This window comes from Rhea pennata, chromosome Z, assembly GCF_028389875.1.
Source record: "Rhea pennata isolate bPtePen1 chromosome Z, bPtePen1.pri, whole genome shotgun sequence".
Lineage (NCBI taxonomy): Eukaryota > Metazoa > Chordata > Aves > Rheiformes > Rheidae > Rhea > Rhea pennata.
Window position 1 is genome coordinate 1811217 of NC_084702.1, and position 19844 is coordinate 1831060.

General features: G+C 38.3%; 1 protein-coding gene across 5 annotated transcripts in view; it reads left to right on the forward strand.

Annotated features, from left to right (window-relative positions):
* The window catches only part of ZCCHC7 (zinc finger CCHC-type containing 7), a 118023-nt gene that overhangs the window by 66321 nt on the left and 31858 nt on the right, over nucleotides 1–19844 (forward strand). For all 5 annotated transcript variants that reach the window (XM_062599547.1, XM_062599552.1, XM_062599550.1 and 2 more), the window contains 3 exons: nucleotides 13093–13136; nucleotides 16911–17036; nucleotides 18321–18491. In XM_062599547.1, coding sequence (XP_062455531.1) covers nucleotides 13093–13136; nucleotides 16911–17036; nucleotides 18321–18491 — 341 coding nt within the window. The remainder of the gene's footprint in view (nucleotides 1–13092; nucleotides 13137–16910; nucleotides 17037–18320; nucleotides 18492–19844) is intronic.

Consider the following 19844-nt stretch of genomic DNA (forward strand, 5'->3'; position numbering starts at 1 on the left):
TATTTGATAGTTTTGTGCAGTAGAATCATAACTCTACTCCAGTGACCAATGTAAGGGATTTTTACGTGATTTATGTAGGCTAAACTGATGAGATTATTCAGTCTTTATCAGAAAAGAATGACTTAAATCAAAACTTTAAATATTAACATGAGAATGCGGAAACATATAAATATTTCTTATAACTGATCCTAAGATGAATTATATAAATATGTATTTTAAAGAATACTAATATAAAAAAAAAAGCATTGAAACTTCAAACAAAATTTCTTTAACAATGTTGTAAGAGAAAAATTCTTTAAAAATGTCTATCAGTATGAAGTGCATATCACTACAGCAGCAATAAGATGATGAGAGTTGCAGTACTTGAACTGCAGTTAGGAAAGGATTCTTTTGTATATAAACTACATTCCAATTAAATTAATACCAGGAAAAAAGTCCTATTAAATATCTCTAAAAGTACTGTTTTAAATATGGTTGTATCCAACTGTATCACACTATAGCGCTGTTGTCTGATTCATTTTCACCAAAGGCTTTTTAAGCTTTCAGAATTTAAATGTTTAAAACCAAATATAAACTTGTGAGCTATGCTTGTCCCCATCTAAGTGTTTTATAGCTTGAATTCATCAAAAGAGGCTGTGGAAATACTTGAGCAGCATCCACAGAAGATAATATAGTGCTTAACCATTCAAGCACTTCTTTCTTGCCCTCATGTTTATTTGACCTTAGTATTCGAGTGGACTACTTTTGAATTTTTTTTAATAATTTTTTTTGCAGAACAGGACTTTTGAATTTCAGTAAAATTGCTTGCAGTACAGTTACTGGGGCAGTAACCATATTCCACACAAATTGTATTCATACTTGATTTCTCTCTTAAGTAGAAAGGAGATCACAGGATATATGCCTAAAAGCAGTATGGTTCTAGTTTAATGCCTACTGGTTATAGAAACTTGACTAGTAGTGCATTCAAGGAGTACGTATTGCTATTCTCTAGTTGCAGTTCAGTGAAACAGGGCTGACTTTTTCCTCTATCTTCTTTTACACATCATAGCGTCATCAGTGGCACAAATTCAAAATCAAATGCTGTTAGTTTCGACGTCAGTGTTTTGGAGTAGCTCTCAATAAAATGCTTTTTTACCAAAATTTGGGATCTTGAGCAAATTTATCTATACCATTCTGTTTATAATGTTCCTGGACTAGTCTAAAACACAAGCTTTTACCTTGATCCTGAAAAATGCACAGCAGCTTTCCTATTTACGCTTGGCAACTGCTGAGTGTGTGAACACAAATGAATTGCTTAGATAGCACTGTGAAAATTTAAGCTATGCTGGCCAAAGTCCTACTGAAATGATAGGCGAAAGGGCAATGTAGTAAGAAAAGAACAGTTAGGCTTTGCATTTTGGGATTGAAGGTGTTGATCAAATCATTTCTAACATGCTTTCCTTACATCTGGTATGGCAGTTCTTTGAGAAAATGTGCAGTTATCAAGGATCTTTAATTTTTTAAAAAACTCTTCTTGTTAGAGAACATACGTTTGGTAGATCAAGAAGAAACTTGTACTTCAGCATGGTAGTTAAGATAGTCATTGTAAAAGTTTACAGGCTTTTCTCATTGCTGGTTTATCTACTTAAGGAGAAAAAAAAGAAGCCTAGGCCACTGAGACAAACAGTCATGATGTAAATAAATACCTTTTAGGTATTATATGATATACTTTCGACACAGCCATTTAAGTGTCAATTGCTGTTACAGTGGAACCTTCTCCATAATCGAAGGACCCCTGTGTGTTTTCTGAAAGAATGAAAATATGCCACTGAATATTTTAAATGTGCAGTTCTTGAAAAAATGCAGAATATGCAGTATACAAATTTCAGACTGCCAGTCTTTGGATGCACAAGTCTTTGGCCACCAGTAAAAGCATACTCTGGGGTACAGGGGAAAAAAGAGGTGAAATCAGAGGTCTCAAATTTATCAGATTTTCTTGTACTATCTGGAACTAGATAAGCAAAAATTGAAATATCTCATTTAGAACTTTTTTGATAATTCTGTTGCATTCCTATACCCTTCCTTCCCCGCCCCCGCCCCCCAACACACACGCTTTTTTCTAGGGGTGAGGGAAGGAAAGAGAATGAGGGTCTTTATGCTTTGGTCTTTGTGACAAGAGTGGAACTGCTCCAGACAAATGGGAATTAGTAGTTCTTTAGCAAGGCAACCTCATTTTTTGTTGCCTTACAATTGTACGTTTTAGTATGGATAGTACATGTTTCTGCAGAACTCCATGTTTCCTATTACAAACAAAATAACAGAATAATGATATTGAGAAGACGACCATCATAGTTCTTTCATCAAGAAAAAGACGCCTTTGTGTCATACTGAACAAAATATACTGAAAAAAATAAGACTGCATTTAAAGAAGAATACTGTGTTCTTGTGAGCTGCTTGCTGTATTCCTGATGCCTGCATGATGAAGATCTTTCATGAGTGTGACATTCAGGAGAGCCAATTCAATCTTGATGCATGCTGTAGGAAACATAAAGAAGATGGTGAGAAGACCTTTCAGTCTCTTCCGTGTTTGTTATAGATTCCTTCAGAAGTGGACTCAAGATCTGCTTGGACCTTAATGAGGTCATAAAAAAAGTTTTCTTCTCGAAAACTAACTGTATGATTTTATGCATCATCAAATGCGTAAGCGCTTTGTTACTACTCAATTTTAAGAATGCTATATTACTAGATCATTTCTCAGCTCTTCAAAGGCAAATGTGTCTGCCTAGGATGCATATAATCCTCTGTCATGGCAAATGGGAAGAGTTCTTCAGATATCCCTTTTGGTCTGTAAGAAATCCATTGAAGTGACTTTAATTATTGCTTCTAAATTGCAGAATATTGATTCTCAGTATGAATATTTTTCAAGAGCTCCTGCAGATATTTCCTGTTCCGTCTTTATTATTGTCCTTATAGGAAGATCAAAAAGAGGAAACTGGTTATCACCTGTTCCAAGTCTGTGTATTAGCATTATTCCAGACTTCAGTTCTGCACTAAGAATAATGTGGTTTTTGCATCCATCCAGATTCTTCAGGGCTCTTTTAAGCTCCGAATAAAAGACAGTGTAAATATGTCTTTGTTGTTTTCTCTTCCAGTTTAATTTTGAACTGCTCTTAATTGCGTTTGAGCACTGAACTAACTTTGATACTTGTAAACCTTTTTGGTAGTGTTACATTTAAGCACAGGTCTTCTAGGATTCATCCTTCCAGCTGTGCCTCTTTAAGTGTTGTTGAAAGTTTTCCTTATACATATTTGTGAAACTAATGTTTGATGTGGTGTAACCATAATATTTCAAAAATATGAGAAGTTATAGCCACAGTAAAACTCTGCTTAGGTTAACAATCTGTAAGTTGCTTCTTACCAATAGTAGAAGTTCCAAGCCAGAATCAAGCCACTATGCGTAGCACTTGTTAATTTTTTTTCTCTGGAGATATGTTAGTCACAGCAGAGTTTGTTTGAATGCTCCGAGGAAAAGAATTTGAAAGCAACGAGAAGTACCTTAAAGAGTTATTCCAGGTTGAAGTATCTTGACCACACTGGATCTACAGTTGTCCTGTGGAGACCCCTCTGATTATTCTTTCTGTCTTCTTAGAGTGAGTCTTCCTCCACTTAAGTATGTTGGAAACTACTCTGATGTTAAGTGTGCGAAGGAATTGGAGGATCATCACATCTGGAATGATTGAACTCATCTTTGCCAGAGGGTCTTTGCGCCCCCCCCCCCTTCAGTATTTGTATCCCCATTATTCTGTATTGAGGCAAAAAGATGAGGTATGTTGCTGAAATAAACTCCTAGGCTGCAATTGTAATTTTCCTATTAAAATTATATATATTGGAGAAAGGAACCAGTACTGCACTTCAGACTTCAGTCTTAACCATTAATTGCATACCATTTTAGCTAACCGTAAGAAAGAATCTGCACAAATCGTCAAAATGATGTGTGGGTATTGGTTAAGTATGGATTGTGATAGATAATGGAAACTACAGGAGATACCACTTTATTTTCAAGGACTGGATAATAAATTATACCAACGCTGATTATGACAGTTCTTTGATTCTAATGTGATTATTCCAACAGTACATGTAACTTCTCCACAGGATAAAAAAGTCTTCTAAGCTCAGAATCTGACAGGCATTCAGTGCTGCTCTACAGAGGCCAGCAATAAAGTATCTGTGGTCTTTTCATTTAATAATCAACAAAAAAGAATCATAGAATCAATAAGGTTGGAAGGGACCTCTGGAGATCATCTAGTCCAACCTCCCTGCTCAGCAGGCTCACCTAGAGCATGTCAGACAGGGTTGCATCCTGGTGGGCCTTGAATATTTCCAGAGAAGAAGAATCCACAACCTCTCTGGGCAACCTCTTCCAGTGCTCCGTCGCTCTCACAGTGAAGAAATTCCCCCTCATGTTCAGGCAGAACTTCCTGTGGTTCAATTTCTGCCCATTGCCTCTTGTCCTGTCACATGGGACAACTGAGAAGAGTTTGTCCCCATCCCCTTGACACCCTCCCTTCAGGTACTTGTACACATTGATAAGATCCCCCTTGAGTCTTCTCTTTCCCAGGCTGAACAGGCCCAGCTCTCGCGGCCGTTCCTCGTAGGGCAGATGCTCCAGCCCTATGATCAGCTTCACAGCCCTGTTCTGGACTCTCTCCAGTAGCTCCATGTCTCTCTTGTCCTGGGGAGCCCAGAACTGGACACAGTACTCGAGATGAGGCCTCCCCAGGGCTGAGTAGAGGGGCAGGATCACCTCCCTCGACCTGCTGGCAACACTCTTCCCAAAGCACCCCAGGAGACCGTTGGCCTTCCTGGCCACAAGGGCACCTTGCTGACTCATGGTCAACTTGTTGTCCACCAGCACTCCCATGTCCTTCTCTGCAGAGCTGCTCTCCAGGTCAGTCCCCAGCTTGTACTGGTGCCTAGGGTGATTTCTCCCTAGGTGCAGAACTCTGTTGAACCTCAGGAGGTTCCTCTCCGCCCAGCTCTCCAGCCTGTGCAGGTCTCTCTGAATGGCAGCACAGCCCTGTGGTGTATCAGCCACTCCTCCCAGCTTGGTAGCATCAGCAAACTTACTGAGGAGGCACTCTGTCCCCTTGTCCAGTTGAACAGAATGGGACCCAGTACTAAGCCTTGGGGGACACCAGTAGCCACAGGCCACCAGCTAGACTCCACGCCACTGTTGACAACCCTCTGAGCTCTGCCTTTCAGCCAGTTCTCAATCCACCTCACTGTCCACTCGTCTAGCCCACACTTCCTCAGCCTATGTAGGAGGATGTTCAGGCAGACAGTGTTGAAAGCCTTGCTGCAGTCGAGGTACACATCGTCCACTGCTCTCCCCTCATCTCCCCAACTAGTCGTTCTATCATAGAAGGCTCCCAGAGTTGTTAAACATGATTTCCCTTTGGTAAATCCATGCTGACTACTCCTGATCACCTTCTTTTCCTCCATATGGCTGGGATGACATCCAGAAATTCAATTCCATCTTGATTCTAAGACTGGAGTTTGTCCATGGAATAGGTTAGAGTTATTTCAGGAAGAAAAAAATCTAATTCTAGTGAAAATGTCTCAAAGAATCAGTAACAGACTTTTTAATTGGCACAAATACTTTACTCCAGAAATAGAATGACTTCAGATAATAGCTCTTTGAGTGTAAGAATGATCATTGCACATGCTAGTTAGAAATAAAAATCAAAATATTTTATACAAGAAGGAATCCAGTGAAAATACTGCTTCACACAAGCTATAGTCAATAAATCTCATTTGTTTCTAGGCACTTGTAGCTGAAGGTCCTTCCATTCAACCATCTGCATAAGCCATTCATTCAGTCTTATGTCCCAAGGAGCATGAGTGGATGTATATTCAACATTTGTCAGCTACTTTTTTTAGATGGGATACTGAATAGTGATGCATTAATGATGCCTTTACCATTACATAGGGAATTAGTCCAATTTCACTGGAGAAAAAGGGATCTTGCTGGAAAATATTACAGAATATATTTTTTTCCTTTTATCTACAGTTCAGCAGAAGTACTCGTCCCCAAACCACACACACTTACCGAGTTTGGAGAGGAAAAATAAAATGAGAGTATGTGGTCATAATTTTAAAGGAATTTTAATCATTTCAGAATCTTCTGCCATGTGCATCGTTCTGTGGTATTGATATTTTTAGAAATCTAATCATCAACCACCTGGTGGTAAAATCCTGTGCTATAGAGCATTGTAATTTTTTTAAAAAATCGTAGTTATAGAGACAATTTCCAAACTGTAGACTTCAGAAATTAACTATTGTCTTCTTAGATGTATGACTAATCTAATAGATTCCTTTGAAAATAATAATTGATTCCCTTCAACTATCCATCAATTTCCTTTGTCTCTGTAACCTAAAGATTATGGTTGACAGTGTTGAGAATTAAACTGTATTCCCTATGGTCATTTTAGCTGAATTATCGGATGAAAGTACTCAGCTCTCAACCACAAACTCTCTCTTACACTTCCCACAACAACAGAAAGTCCAACTGCCTGCTTATCCAGCTGCCAAAACTTTGCATGTCCTCCATGACTGCTTCTTTGATGAATTTATATATCATCATTAAAAAAAAAACTCTTACACAATGACAATCACTTAAAATATGCAAATAGCTTTGATAATGCTAAAGTAGATCATAGGCAATCCGCTCTTGGGATTCTGTTTATCTCATTAGAAATTTAAATATCACTTTGATTGAAGCTAAAGTGATGGATGCTTTCTAGTCTTACCTGCTGGGACCTTGACCTGTATTGCCCAAGCTCTGGATGTAATCAACCATATGAAGTTTTATTTATTCTTTTTAAAGTAACATTCACTTTGATACCAAAGTGAATATTACAGGCTTGTTGCCAAATGAATGAGACTAGAAAATGAAAATCATTATCCCTATTTTGAAGTTATAGTTTTACTTGAAGAAAGTTTTTTATTAATAACTTACAGAGAGCAGTCTAAGGCCATCGCTGCCATTAAGCTATCCTAAACTTTCCTTTATTTCATGACTTTTTTTTTATTTTGTCTGTTTATGCATTTTTTCATATATAATTTTGAATTAGCATTTATCATTATTCTCTTCATCAAGAATTGTTGGCATCCCAAAAGTATTTAAGGAAACTTAATCACATACTTTAAAAGGCTTTCTTTTCCAAAAAAACTGTTATTCTTTTTCCAGTCATGTGGGAAAGTCAAAAAATGAATTCTTGACATAGTCTGTTAGAACAATAGATTTGTATTCAGTCTTCTGCTTTCTAAATCAGAAATCAAAGTAAAGGCAACTGAATTTCTAAATTATATATTATACCTTATTCTCCAGTGGGAATAAAATGTTCGTGTTTGTGTCCTTTTCTGTGTTTAACTTTGACTGCTATAAAACACTAGGAAGAATGGTCCAGCAGCTGAGCTACTTATTTTTTTTAATCTATTCATTTTACACTTTCCAGACAGATTTTTCCCCGGGGTGAAACAAAGGTTAACTGAAATTTTCTCTGTTGTGTACCTGAACGAATCAGCAGTTTGAGAAGGAAATCCCATTGATGGGCAAAGAGAGTGACAGGCTCTATTTAAAGAATTCCCCCGACTGTGTGGTAGACCAACCATGCCATGAATGTAACTGTTCCTGTGGTCCTCATACTTGTACTCACCAAAAAGAGAGAAAAAACTACTTTGTTCTGCAAATGTTTTGCTAAGCTTTTAAAATCATGAGCCACTGAGTTTTGTGAATTAACATTGCTAGCAGTGGTTAAGTCTAAAGGAAGTAGTATTTACCACAGGACACAAAAAACAGATTAAAAATTATGCTTATTTACGTAATAGAAATACACACCATATATTTGTATTTCAGCATGTGCATATACACATAGTATGTATATTCCTCAAGAGTACGAATTACAGATTTATTTTTTGTTTCTTTCACTGCATACATATTCCATTTACTATGTGAAATATCTTACCCATGCGTAGTCATAAGAACATATGGAGTTGAGGAAAGGTGGGAAAGGGTGTAAATATGGAAGAAGGTACGTGGTTTATCGTTAGAAAAATTGTATGACAGTTACACTACGCATAAAAGAAACACATAGTTGAAATGCATGTGTGTACTAGATGCCTAACATCCGATAAAAAAGCTGGTACTACTAACACTTGGGTGATTTTTTGTATTTTTGAATGACTGATTTAAATATCAAAGGCCAGCCTCTGTTCTTGGATTACTTACTTTTAATTCATGTATATTAAACTTCAAGACCTGTTGAAACTGCCAGCTTTATCTTTACAGTAGGCCCTAACAGTACATACTTCTTAGAGTTTATAAGTATCATGTCACAGCCCCTGTCTGTCAAGACTTTTCCTTTTTGGCAATGACAGTTAAGTCTGCTCTGATGGACAATCGCTGCTTAAGTTTGTTTAAAGTTGCGTTAATAGATCTTGATTTTTCTTTCACTTATGGGGGACTATTCAGAGGTCTATTTTTTTCTTCTTTTATTCAGATATGCTCTTGGCCAATATTGATATTGTTCGAATCCACTTCTAATTTTTAATTAGTTTCAAAATGGATTTTTTCTCAGTTCTGTTATTTGTTCACTTTTTCCTTTGGCATTTTATAATGCTTTTAAAAAGCACCTTGCTGGATCAAATAAAAATTACTAAAAATATAATATTGCAGGGTTTTTTCCCACTGAAAAAAAAATAGATTTGTCATTGTTCTTGTATGTTATATGTCAAATGAAGAGGCCAGAGTGTTTTTCCTTGCTGTGAGAAAATTCTCAGACTGGAGTTCTGTGAACAGCTCATTTCTCTGTGGGAATTTATAGGTGTCTTTTAGTATTTTGTACTAAAGAGGTACTGAGATATGACATATAATCCATTGCAACAGCAGGTGTCTTCTTTTTACATAAATCACCTTTTCTAATCAAAGCAAAGTTGGGAAATCCGTGAGATGTCTTAAGAAAAATAGAGCAGTTCATTGCATTTCATCTCCATGAATCGTTCTAATTCAGGTAACTGAATGATACGTATAAGGCTTCGTGCACTGTGGCTTCTCAGCATTGCTTAGCTGTGGTATACTGCAAGAATTCTCTGTGTTCAAGTGAAGTTACCTTTCACCATTAGAACTGGGAGGAACGAGACATTTGTGATGTAGATCTGTGGATGGTCTTTCAAGTGAGACACTTTTTAAAATCTGCTGATTGTGCAAAGAGTTACCTAGACCTCGGGGTACTCTTCTTTCAACAGGCAGTATTTTAGGGTGTTAGGGAGTTGAACTGCACTTTGGTGATACGATCTTTGGATAGGAGTGTTAAGGTTAGTTCTATTCTCGGCTCACACTTAGACCTCTGTGGCTGTAGTACAGGTAGTGTACTTCAAAAATATTGGTGTGGTTCTATATGTGTGTGTGTGTGTATGTATATATGTGTGTGCATACGTAGATATGTGTGTACGTATTTGTATGGGAACTTGAATGCATCTTCCTAGAAGAGAAGTACTAACTTATGGAAAACTTAGTTCCTCTGCTTCACAAAATCTGATGAAGGTTTAGCTCAGTTGGTTAGAGCGTGGTGCTGCTAATGCCAAGGTTGTGGGCCGAATCCCCATATGGGCTATACTGAGGGTTGGACTAGTTGATCTCCAGAGGTCCCTTCCAACCTTACCGTTCTATGATTCTATGAAGGGAATGCACTTCAACACTGTATTTACGTCAACATTGTACTGACTTTGCCTTGGAGAACATCACATTTTGGCACCACGATAAGGAAGTTTCATTGTACCAATGTTGACTAAATAAACTAACTTTTGATTAGCTAACTTTGGTAATTAGCACATATTTATACTTTCATGTACTTTATGTTTGTACTTTGAAAAATTTCAGTGAAGTAAGATGGCTTTCCCATGTAGCTTAATCTACTAAAGAATACACATCTATTCTCTAGCTAGCCTTTTCCAGCTGCCCTGGCTATTTCTTCCACCTTGCAGATCTCCGTCTGGTCTTCAAATGGTCAACAATTTTCTTCTTCCTTCCTGATGCCCACAAATATCTTTGCCCCCATCATCAGGTCAGAGGGATCACTAATTCATGAGTTGCAGAGCAGCACTGAGTCTGTCACCTCATCTCTACTACTCGTTCCTGCCAAGCATCTCCTTTTCATTTCTTGCTGACTCCCACAGGTGTCCAGACAAAATGCTCGTGGCCGTCTCATTTTGTCTTGTTCCTGCAAGTGTCTCTGATGAATCTAAATCAGCTCTGAGGCTCTTCAGAGATGGAACATGGTTGTTTGGGTGGGAGGCAAGAAAATAGAAAAGAAACTGAGAAATCTAGTAGATTTCTAAAAATCACTGTTTTAGACTTGGAGGAGAATCTTTGGCTGCTGTCAGAGTGTGTGGAATAGGAACAGGAGACTTCTTTGGGAACTTCGCAGAGGTGGGAAAAATTGCCAGCTCTGGAGGCAGATAGGCATGCAGACCAATGCAAATTCAATTTTCAGAGGGAGAAGTGTTTAAAATCTGTGGTCTCAAACCTGTCACCTAGGTGACTCTCTCATTGGTGCTCTGCTTCTGAATATTAAGAAATTAAAACAAAGATTATGGATGCTACAGACCAGAAAGAAGAGTATAGTACAAGGAAGTCTTCAACATGTTGGTTGGTGTTGCATCTGGAAGGCAAGCAGGGGGTAGCAGAATGACTGACAGGAGATGAAGTGGCCAGAAAGACAGATCAGAGATACTCAGAGCCAGCAAAAGGTTTGAAGTGTGTTTTGAGCAAGTTAATCAAACTAAATTGCAGCATGTAGACAGCCAGATTAAATGCTGTAGTCAGTGAGTAAAAATAGTGCAAAATCATCTGTACAGTGTCTACGCCAACATTTTTGTTGCTGAAGCACAGCTCTTTCTACATATTTCAGTCATAAGCTTTTCTTGTAAGTGAAACAAAAGCTTTACTCATTCTGTGTCAATTGGACCTAATTTTCAGGTCACTAAACAGATTTAATAAAGAGAGATTTTACTTTAACGTTTCATTCAGCAAAACAGCTTTTGTATTTATTTTCTGATCTAGGCAGTTCTGCTTTCTAACATTAGAAACTTTTGAATCACTGTATCCTGTCTTTCCCTTGTGAAACTGGGAATTTTGATGATACAGAAGACAAACTTTGTACTAAAAAAGATGTGGACATGTGCAATAATTAACAGAAGTTAATTCACTGGAAATTTTGGTCTGTAGCTTGTAAACCATTTTAAGTATGTCTTGTTGTGAAACAACACATTCACAGTATTGATCGCCAGACTACGACTTTAAAGTACAATATCTTTTTCTTTTTGAAGGAATTTCCTAAACAGACTTCCAAGTAAAAAATGATGTATTCAAAACTGCAGTAGGTGTATGTCTTTACTTTTTATAACTAGACACCAAAAGGCCTTATTTTGAGGTGGTCACAATTAATTTCCACTAATGAAAATGGGCAGGATACTGTCCCTTCTATCCTCTCTGTTGGCAATCAAGCAGTCTTGAAGAAGCTGTTTCCAGCTTCTGTAACACCATCTTTTATTGAGTGATCCCATGTTATTCTATATGGTGTTTGGATGAAGTATCCATATGGATACTTCCATTTGGATTTTTGCCTTCCCAGTTGCTCTGCAACTCATGGTTTAGGTACTACACAACACTCAAAAGCACTCTGCAAATAGACCAATTAAATTATTTTTAACATCTCTATGATGCTTATTGCTATGGCATTAGTGAGTGTTTCAAATAAAAATATTTTACAGAATGTTCTGGAGAGCAGAGCATATATTACTAGCCCCACATTTTGGATGAGGAATAGCAGCAAACAAGTATTATGCTTGAAAACTCCCACTGAAAACTTATATCTAGATATTACTTATTTGTTCACTTGAGTTGAATTTATTGACTTTTTCAGAAGGAGAGGGTTACACATGACACTATAGGTGACACTAATTTAAATTTCTAGGCATCTGCCTTTTACTGGAAATGAATAGTATGATCAAAAGCAGTTGGTTAAATTCTTCCTTGTTTTTTCTTAGTGTTTATAATTCTTGATGTTGTTTGGAACTTGTATTAGTAACACATATAGATGTTTCAGATTTGGACTGTGGAAACAGGGTGGGACACATTGCATTAAACAGTCTTCAAACACACAAAATTTATTTATACACCAGTTGTAATACTTATTGTATAAGCAGGGTGAACACCTCTGCTGATCCAGTTCTTCTTTTAATGATGAGAAAGATGCTGTAATTATACTATTGTCTTTGCACAATGAGAGAAATAAATAGTGTTGAGATTGAAAAAAGAAATTAAGTAGCTGTAGCAGCATCCATTGTAGGGAATCTTTCAGCTTATTGCCCTTCCCCCCCTTTTTTTTTCTTATACTTCTACCAGTAAAAAAATCTATGTATGAGATAGTTATGATATGACAGTTGGTAATTTAGTGTGTAGTCCGTATTTATTGCACATTAGCAAATCCTGTTTTGAAAATAGTGTTACTTAGCATACAGTCTTAGTTGCTGTAATTGATGCATAAACTCATTTTGGCATGCCGCAGTCAGATAGTGGTGGAGGCATAGATTTATTTTGAATTCACGAGGAAGAAGGTTATATTTTATGCTATGTATTTAGCATTTGCTCCCATTTAGTGAGGCAAACTGTGAACTGAGTTGCAGGTCCTTATAAGCAAAGGCAGAGAGAATTCAAATAGTTGTAATCAGCTTTCAGGTCCCTGCATTTCAATAAATTCAATCCTTTTGTGAATTTATAACTTTTCTTGGGGTGGCAAGGATGAGGGACCAGTAAAGGAAGGTGTCAAGATTCAGCTGATAGTCGGACATGTGTTGATTTTAAGGTGAATCAGATTCAGTGCCCAGAAGGTTGATAAGCTTTCCTTTACTGAAAATAGAAATAGTTTCTCTCATGTGGTACTTGCAGCGTCTAGTATCAGTTTTAATAACTGCAGTAATCATTATAGTTGAATATACTGTAAAAAGTATCAATATAATTTTAATATAATTCATTGTATTTCTGTTTTTCAGGAGAAGTTGATGTGGACTGGTCCATCAGTAATAAAGACTTGGAGGTAACACAGAAAACTACATTGTTCCTTGTTTTTTTAGTTCCAGTGATCATACATAGCAAAACACTGAAATATAGATGTAGAAGACATCTTTGTACATTACTCTGCATTTCTCTGTTCTGTATTTGAGGAAAAGTTACATGACGAAGAATTATCTTGAGACAACTGTCAATGCTCCTTATTTTCAAACAAGCATAATATCTTTTTTCTTAATAGCAAGGCCATTTTTCACAGCAGCTGACCATGGTGCCAGAAGTGGATTTTCAGATATGGAGCAGGCAGAAAGAATAGTTGAACTAAAAATAGTAATAGTTAGTGTAGGTGTTAACAGCAGGATGAAGAGGAAAATGGAGAAAGGATTTTGTTCTCATTTCTTTAAAAATGTCTGTGATACACAAGCAGCCGTCTGACCTAATGAACTACTGGAATATGGTCTCACTAGGAGTGAGATCTGGAAGTTATGATTTAGACAGACTTTATTTGGTGATTGGTTAATATTTCAAAAGAATAGATACCACTTGTAAGAGTAATCCTGACTTCTGTTTTTTTGGAGCTTTTTTCCTTATGATTTCATTTTATTTAACCTCTGGTTCTTTTATTAGAACAGTTAAAAAATGTTTTTTAGGCTGAAAACTGCTACTTTGCATATTTGATCCTCATTTCGGAAGCCATTCTATACCTTTGATCATCTAACTGTCCTTCTGTATTCCTTTTCTAGTTCTGCAGTACCATTTTTAAGAGGAAGGTTGGGAACTTTATGTAGTATTCAAACAAATGTGTGTGATCGATTTATACAATTGATAGCAGTATTTTTTGTATTCTTCTGTATTTCTTTCCTTTAAAGCAAAAAGTGTTTGGAATTCCTAAGTTCCTGAGCATTAACCCAACACTGGATAACATGTGTTTACTCTAATTTTTGCAAGCTCTTTTCTTGTGACCAGATTTTTCATGCTTTCCTGTATCTTCACTTCTGTTTCTCAATTTGGGTCCCTCCATTCAGAGCAATATGTAGGACAGCGGTATCCATAGCCGTGTTCCTCTCCTCTCCTCTCCTCTCCTCTCCTCTCCCTCTCCCTCTCCCTCTCCCTCTCCTTTCCTTCCTCCCTTCCCTTCCCTTCCCTTCCTTCCCTTCCCTTCCTTCCCTTCCCTTCCCTTCCCTTCCCCTTCCCCTTCCCCTTCCCTTCCCCTTCCCCTTCCCCTTCCCTTCCCCTCCTTCCCTTCCCCTTCCCTTCCCTTCCCTTCCCTTCCCTTCCCTTCCCTTCCTCCCTTCCCTTCCCTTCCTTCCCTTCCCTTCCCTTCCCTTCCCTTCCCTTCCCTTCCCTTCCCTTCCCTTCCCTTCCCTTCCCTTCCCTTCCCTTCCCTTCCCTTCCCTTCCCCTTCCCTTCCTTCCCTCCCTTCCCCTTCCCTTCCCTTCCCTTCCCTTCCCTTCCCTTCCCTTCCCTTCCCCTTCCTCCTTCCCCTTCCCCTTCCCCTTCCCTTTCCCCTTCCCCTTCCCCTTCCCTTCCCCTTCCCTTTCCCCTTCCCCTTTCCCTTCCCCTTCCCCTTTCCCCCTTCCCCTTTCCCTTCCCCTTCCCTTCCCCTTTCCCCCTTCCCTTCCCCTTCCCCTTCCCCTTTCCCTTCCCTTCCCCTTCCCCTTCCTCTTCCCTTCCCTTCCCTTTCCCCTTTCCCCTTCCCCTTCCCCTTCCCCTTCCCCTTCCCCTTCCCTTTCCCCTTCCCCTTTCCCTTCCCCTTCCCCTTTCCCCTTCCCCTTTCCCTTCCCCTTCCCCTTACCCTTTCCCCCTTCCCCTTCCCCTTCCCCTTCCCCTTTCCCCTTCCCCTTCCCTTCCCCTTTCCCCTTCCCCTTCCCCTTCCCCTTCGTCTTCCCCTTCCCCTTCCCCTTCCCCTTCCCTTTCCCCTTCCCCTTCCCCTCCCCCTTCCCCTTCCCCTTCCCCTTCCCCTTCCCTTTCCCCTTCCCCTTTCCCTTCCCCTTCCCCTTTTCCCCTTCCCCTTTCCCTTCCCCTTCCCCTTCCCCTTTCCCCCTTCCCCTTCCCCTTCCCCTTCCCCTTTCCCCTTCCCCTTCCCCTTCCCCTTCCTCTTCCCCTTCCCCTTCCCTTTCCCCTTTCCCCTTCCCCTTCCCCTTCCCCTTCCCCTTCCCCTTCCCTTTCCCCTTCCCCTTTCCCTTCCCCTTCCCCTTTCCCCCTTCCCTTTCCCTTCCCCTTCCCCTTCCCCTTTCCCCCTTCCCCTTCCCCTTCCCCTTCCCCTTTCCCCTTCCCCTTCCCCTTCCCCTTCCTCTTCCCCTTCCCCTTCCCTTTCCCCTTTCCCTTCCCCTTCCCCTTCCCCTTCCCCTTCCCCTTCCCCTTCCCTTTCCCCTTTCCCCTTTCCCCTTCCCCTTCCCCTTCCCCTTGCCCTTCCCCTTCCCCTTCCCCTTGCCCTTCCCCTCCCTTTCCCCTTCCTTTCCTTTCCTTTCCTTTCCTTTCCTTTCCTTTCCTTTCCTTTCCTTTCCTTTCCTTTCCTTTCCTTTCCTTTCCTTTCCTTTCCTTTCCTTTCCTTTCCTTTCCTTTCCTTTCCTTTCCTTTCCTTTCCAAAAGCAAGGAACAAGCCAAACAAGATAAACTATAACAATGAAAAATCCAGCTGTAATATTTTTGGGGAATTCTTAGGAATGCCCTTCCCTGAATGTACAGCAGCTGTTGAAAGTGAAATTCTGATAAAGAAGGAAGAGGTTCATTCACTGGGGTAGAGACTTCCTCCAAAACTTTGTTTTGGTAGCAGATGAGGGGAATAGGAGCTCCTCCAAAGAGGAATTCATCATTCGTAATGACGAACTTAATTCTTCTTTCCTAGTCTCTTCAGAGACTAATAATTACGTTGTGGAAGCTGAATCCGAACTCCCTCTATTCCTTACACAGCACAGGCTGCACAACAGATCTACTGCGATTAATAGCTTTTTTGCAGTTCCAGAAGTTGGACTCAACTTGGTAGTTGGTACCATTAGGCTGTATCCTGAAGTATTTGTGTAAATTACTTGAGTATCCAAGATCAGTATGCTTCAGATGAATTGTCCCAACCCCTTCTCATTTCTGTTGCCAAGGTCTAATAAAGCTTACATAATCAGGTGACATTAATCTCTTTTGCTTAAGACAAATGCTGTTGTGTACCTCAACTTGTATCTGGAATGTTATTTCCGTTTTTAAATGCTATGATGTTTACTAGGCCAAAAAAAGGTTCAAGAGGGGATTTTCAGTTTTCTGCCTCTTAAGAAGCTATGTGTGAAGTCATTGGAAGAGACTGGTTTCTAGCTTATTCTGTCTCTCTCCCCCCCCCCTTTTTTTTTAATTTTTCTTTACAATTGCAGATTTGGTCTAAACTTCTAAAACATTGTATTTTGCCAAAAAGTTTCCCTTAATTTGTTCAGGGAACTTGTAACACGAACTTGCAGTTAATATTAGTTATATTTGCATTGTGGGAAATACTCAGTTCATCATGAAATATCATGGTAAGTAAAAGTATCTGAACCCATCAAGGGAAAGCAAAACTTCATAGCTGTAATTTTAAAAAGCAAAGAGGAATCTCCCAAAGTGGAAATTTGAACAAGATAGTAATTTTCTTCTAGGCAATACAAGTTTCTCTAGAACAGAATTATCCAACTCAAACCTGGATATGTAAATTGTACTTGTAAAAGATTAGATTTCTAACTGAACACTATCAGCAGTGACCCATTCAGATTTCCAAGTCTATGAAGTGCTAAAGCACACAATCAAAAATGATAAATGCATTTTTCTTCTTTTGTCTCCTCAGGCACAGATCTGTAACTATTCAACGGTGAAGCGTACAAGTGTCCGATATTACACAGCTGATAAAAATGTTACTTGTAGAAATTGCAGCAGACCGGGTCATTTGTCCAAAAACTGTCCTATTCCAAGGGTAAATGCAATGTTTTAATTACTTATACATGTAACTTTTGTTTCTAAAGCTCTTTTGTATTTGCCATTAGAATTTTTGCTTCAGTGGTTTGTTATTTCATTGAAAGGTTGATCCTGGCTGAAGAATATCTTATCTTGCCCAAGATCAGTTTACTTCATAAAATTAGCTGTCTTGTGAAAGTAATTGCTCTGGTCCTTTTTATAAAGACAAAAAACCTGTAAGTATAGTTGGAGCAATAAGTACAAAATAAGGACATGATTTTATGTTGTAAGATACAAATTTTTTTTAAATTTATTTTCCCCAAAGAGAGCCTATGGAATCCAAAAACACACTTAGCAAATGATTTAAAGAAGAATGTCTATATAATAAACATGGATATGAGTAATGTTAAAAGTTTTATGCAGGATGAAATTAAATTTAATTTCAAGCAGCCTAATAAATGCCAGATATTTTGAAAGTTTGCCCGGAAGTTAGAGGTTTAAAAACATCATCATTATCTTGTGAGGAAATGGTGGCAGTTGCATGAGAGTCTGGATTTACTGGTTCCCAGAGTAAAGACTTCAAGAATCTACGTTTCTCAATTTCTGAGGCTGTTCCCCACACTGACATTTTGGATTTCAATACAAAGCAGATTTCTCTGTGATTACACCTCACCCTGTAGAAATGCAAGGCCTTAAAATGATGACACACTCAGTCACTGAGGAAATTGGCTCTAAACAGATGCAGTTATGGCCCAAGAGTTGTTTCAACATTTTACATCTATTGCTTCATGCAGGCTCTTATGCTTGTTAGTATAAACCACAAGGCAAGTGGCTTAGTGGTCTATAGCACAGCCCATATTTACAGATCATCCCAGTACACTGTTACATAATATATGGCTTGTTGCTATGATGTGGTTATATATTTAAGCTTTCAAGAAAAATCATCAATACAGTGTCCAGCACACAGCCTCTGTGTAAAATATGCCATCCTATTTTATGCTACTTTTTGCTGTATTCCCTGAGCGAGTAATATAAGTGCATACAACATTTTCAGTGCTTCTGGCACAAGGTTAGAAACTAAGAAGAACAGGGCATTTTTAGAGTTAGAACATCAAGTTTTACTCTGTTTAGTCTTCCTTCACTACAATTTCTTCATGAAACAGTACCTATGCAGTTCCTAGTGAGGAACAGACATTTAATTGTAGTGGTGTCTTCTTTATTTCATCTTTTGCTGTTTCTTTTCTTTTCCTTAGTCCTTGGAAACATACTCACTTACCATACTTTTTTTTGTATTTTTTCATAGAAGATTCCCCCTTGTTGTTTGTGTGCAGAAAGAGGTCATCTACAAAACACTTGCCCAGCACGATTTTGTTTGAACTGCTGTTTGCCTGGACACTATTCTAAGGAGTGTCTTGAGAGAGCCTATTGGAATAAACACTGTAACCGCTGTGATATGAAAGGGCATTATGCTGATGTGAGTACCATCTATGGCAAAGACCTCATTCACTGTTTTTTCTGTATCTGTCAAAACTGGAAGCTGCAACAACCAAAATTTGTTATATTTTATATAATATAGTGCATTTATATATAAACATATGAAAATGTTGTAGCTAGTACTTACATAACAGCATCACAGTTTTTATAAAGAATGATCCAAAGGAAAGAAACTATCTTCGTAAATGTACAGTCATTAGTTTAATTTTGTCCAGTTTAGTTTGGGTAGTGAAAAATATCCGTGGCCATGTCCTACTCATCATGTTTTATAAAAAGATTTTAAAACCTTTACCTTCTTACTCATCACATATAATAAAAAAATTCAAAAGCCTAACAAATGCAGTTCAAATAGTTTCAATGTGTTGGTTTAAAAATGAAGAAAAATACAGAAAAATATTTAATGAATGCAAAATTTAAATGTAATGCTTTAGCCTTTTCTGTGTGTGTAAAGAACCATTATAAATAATAGATACACACAAACTAGAGAATTTTTCTCATTTCTGTTGAATCAGAGGTGGTGGTAGATTAAAATAAGGAGACATGGTATGCCCCCAGCATGCCAAGCAAGAGGTAAAGAATAGTTCTGATGCTCCAATAATCCTAGATCAGTATGATTTTTTTTTTAACTAGGATTACATGTTCATGACCGGTTGTGAAAATATCATTCAAACTTTAAGCTAATGTCTAAATAACTTTGGAAGGTATTTATAACCGTATTGTATTTTACGTTACAAGTGTACTTCATGATGGAAATGAAAATGATGCGATTTATTTCTTCTGCCAGTATAGTTGAATGAAAATTTTATCTGGAAGTATCTTATAAGGAAGCAGATTTATAACCATATATATATGCCTTAGCTTAGTTTTGGCCTGCTTTTGTATTATTTATAAACATACAAGAAAAATGGTAATGGTGAAAGTAGTTGTCCACTTCCATGTCCCCATGGACTGGCCTACCACATATGCACTGTAGGAGAATTTATAAAGTAGTGGAACAGTTGCAGAATGGTATACTGTACCAGTAACAGACTAATATACATAGACATATTTAATGTTTTTCTTAATCCCATGCGAACCAAACTGATATTTTCTGTCTTCAGTACTACCATTCAAAACCAGATTGTTTCTACTTAGAAGATCAGTGTAGCTCATACAGATTGGGGTGGACATTGGCCCTGTTGCCAGTCAGTCTGCTTCCTTGCTCTGTCAGAGCATTAGACAGTGAAAAGTACTTAGCTCAAATAAGTACCATTTTCATTTCCGCAATAAAGTACACTTGTAACATAAAATACAGTACAGTTATAAATACCTTCCAAATCTACTTAGACATTAG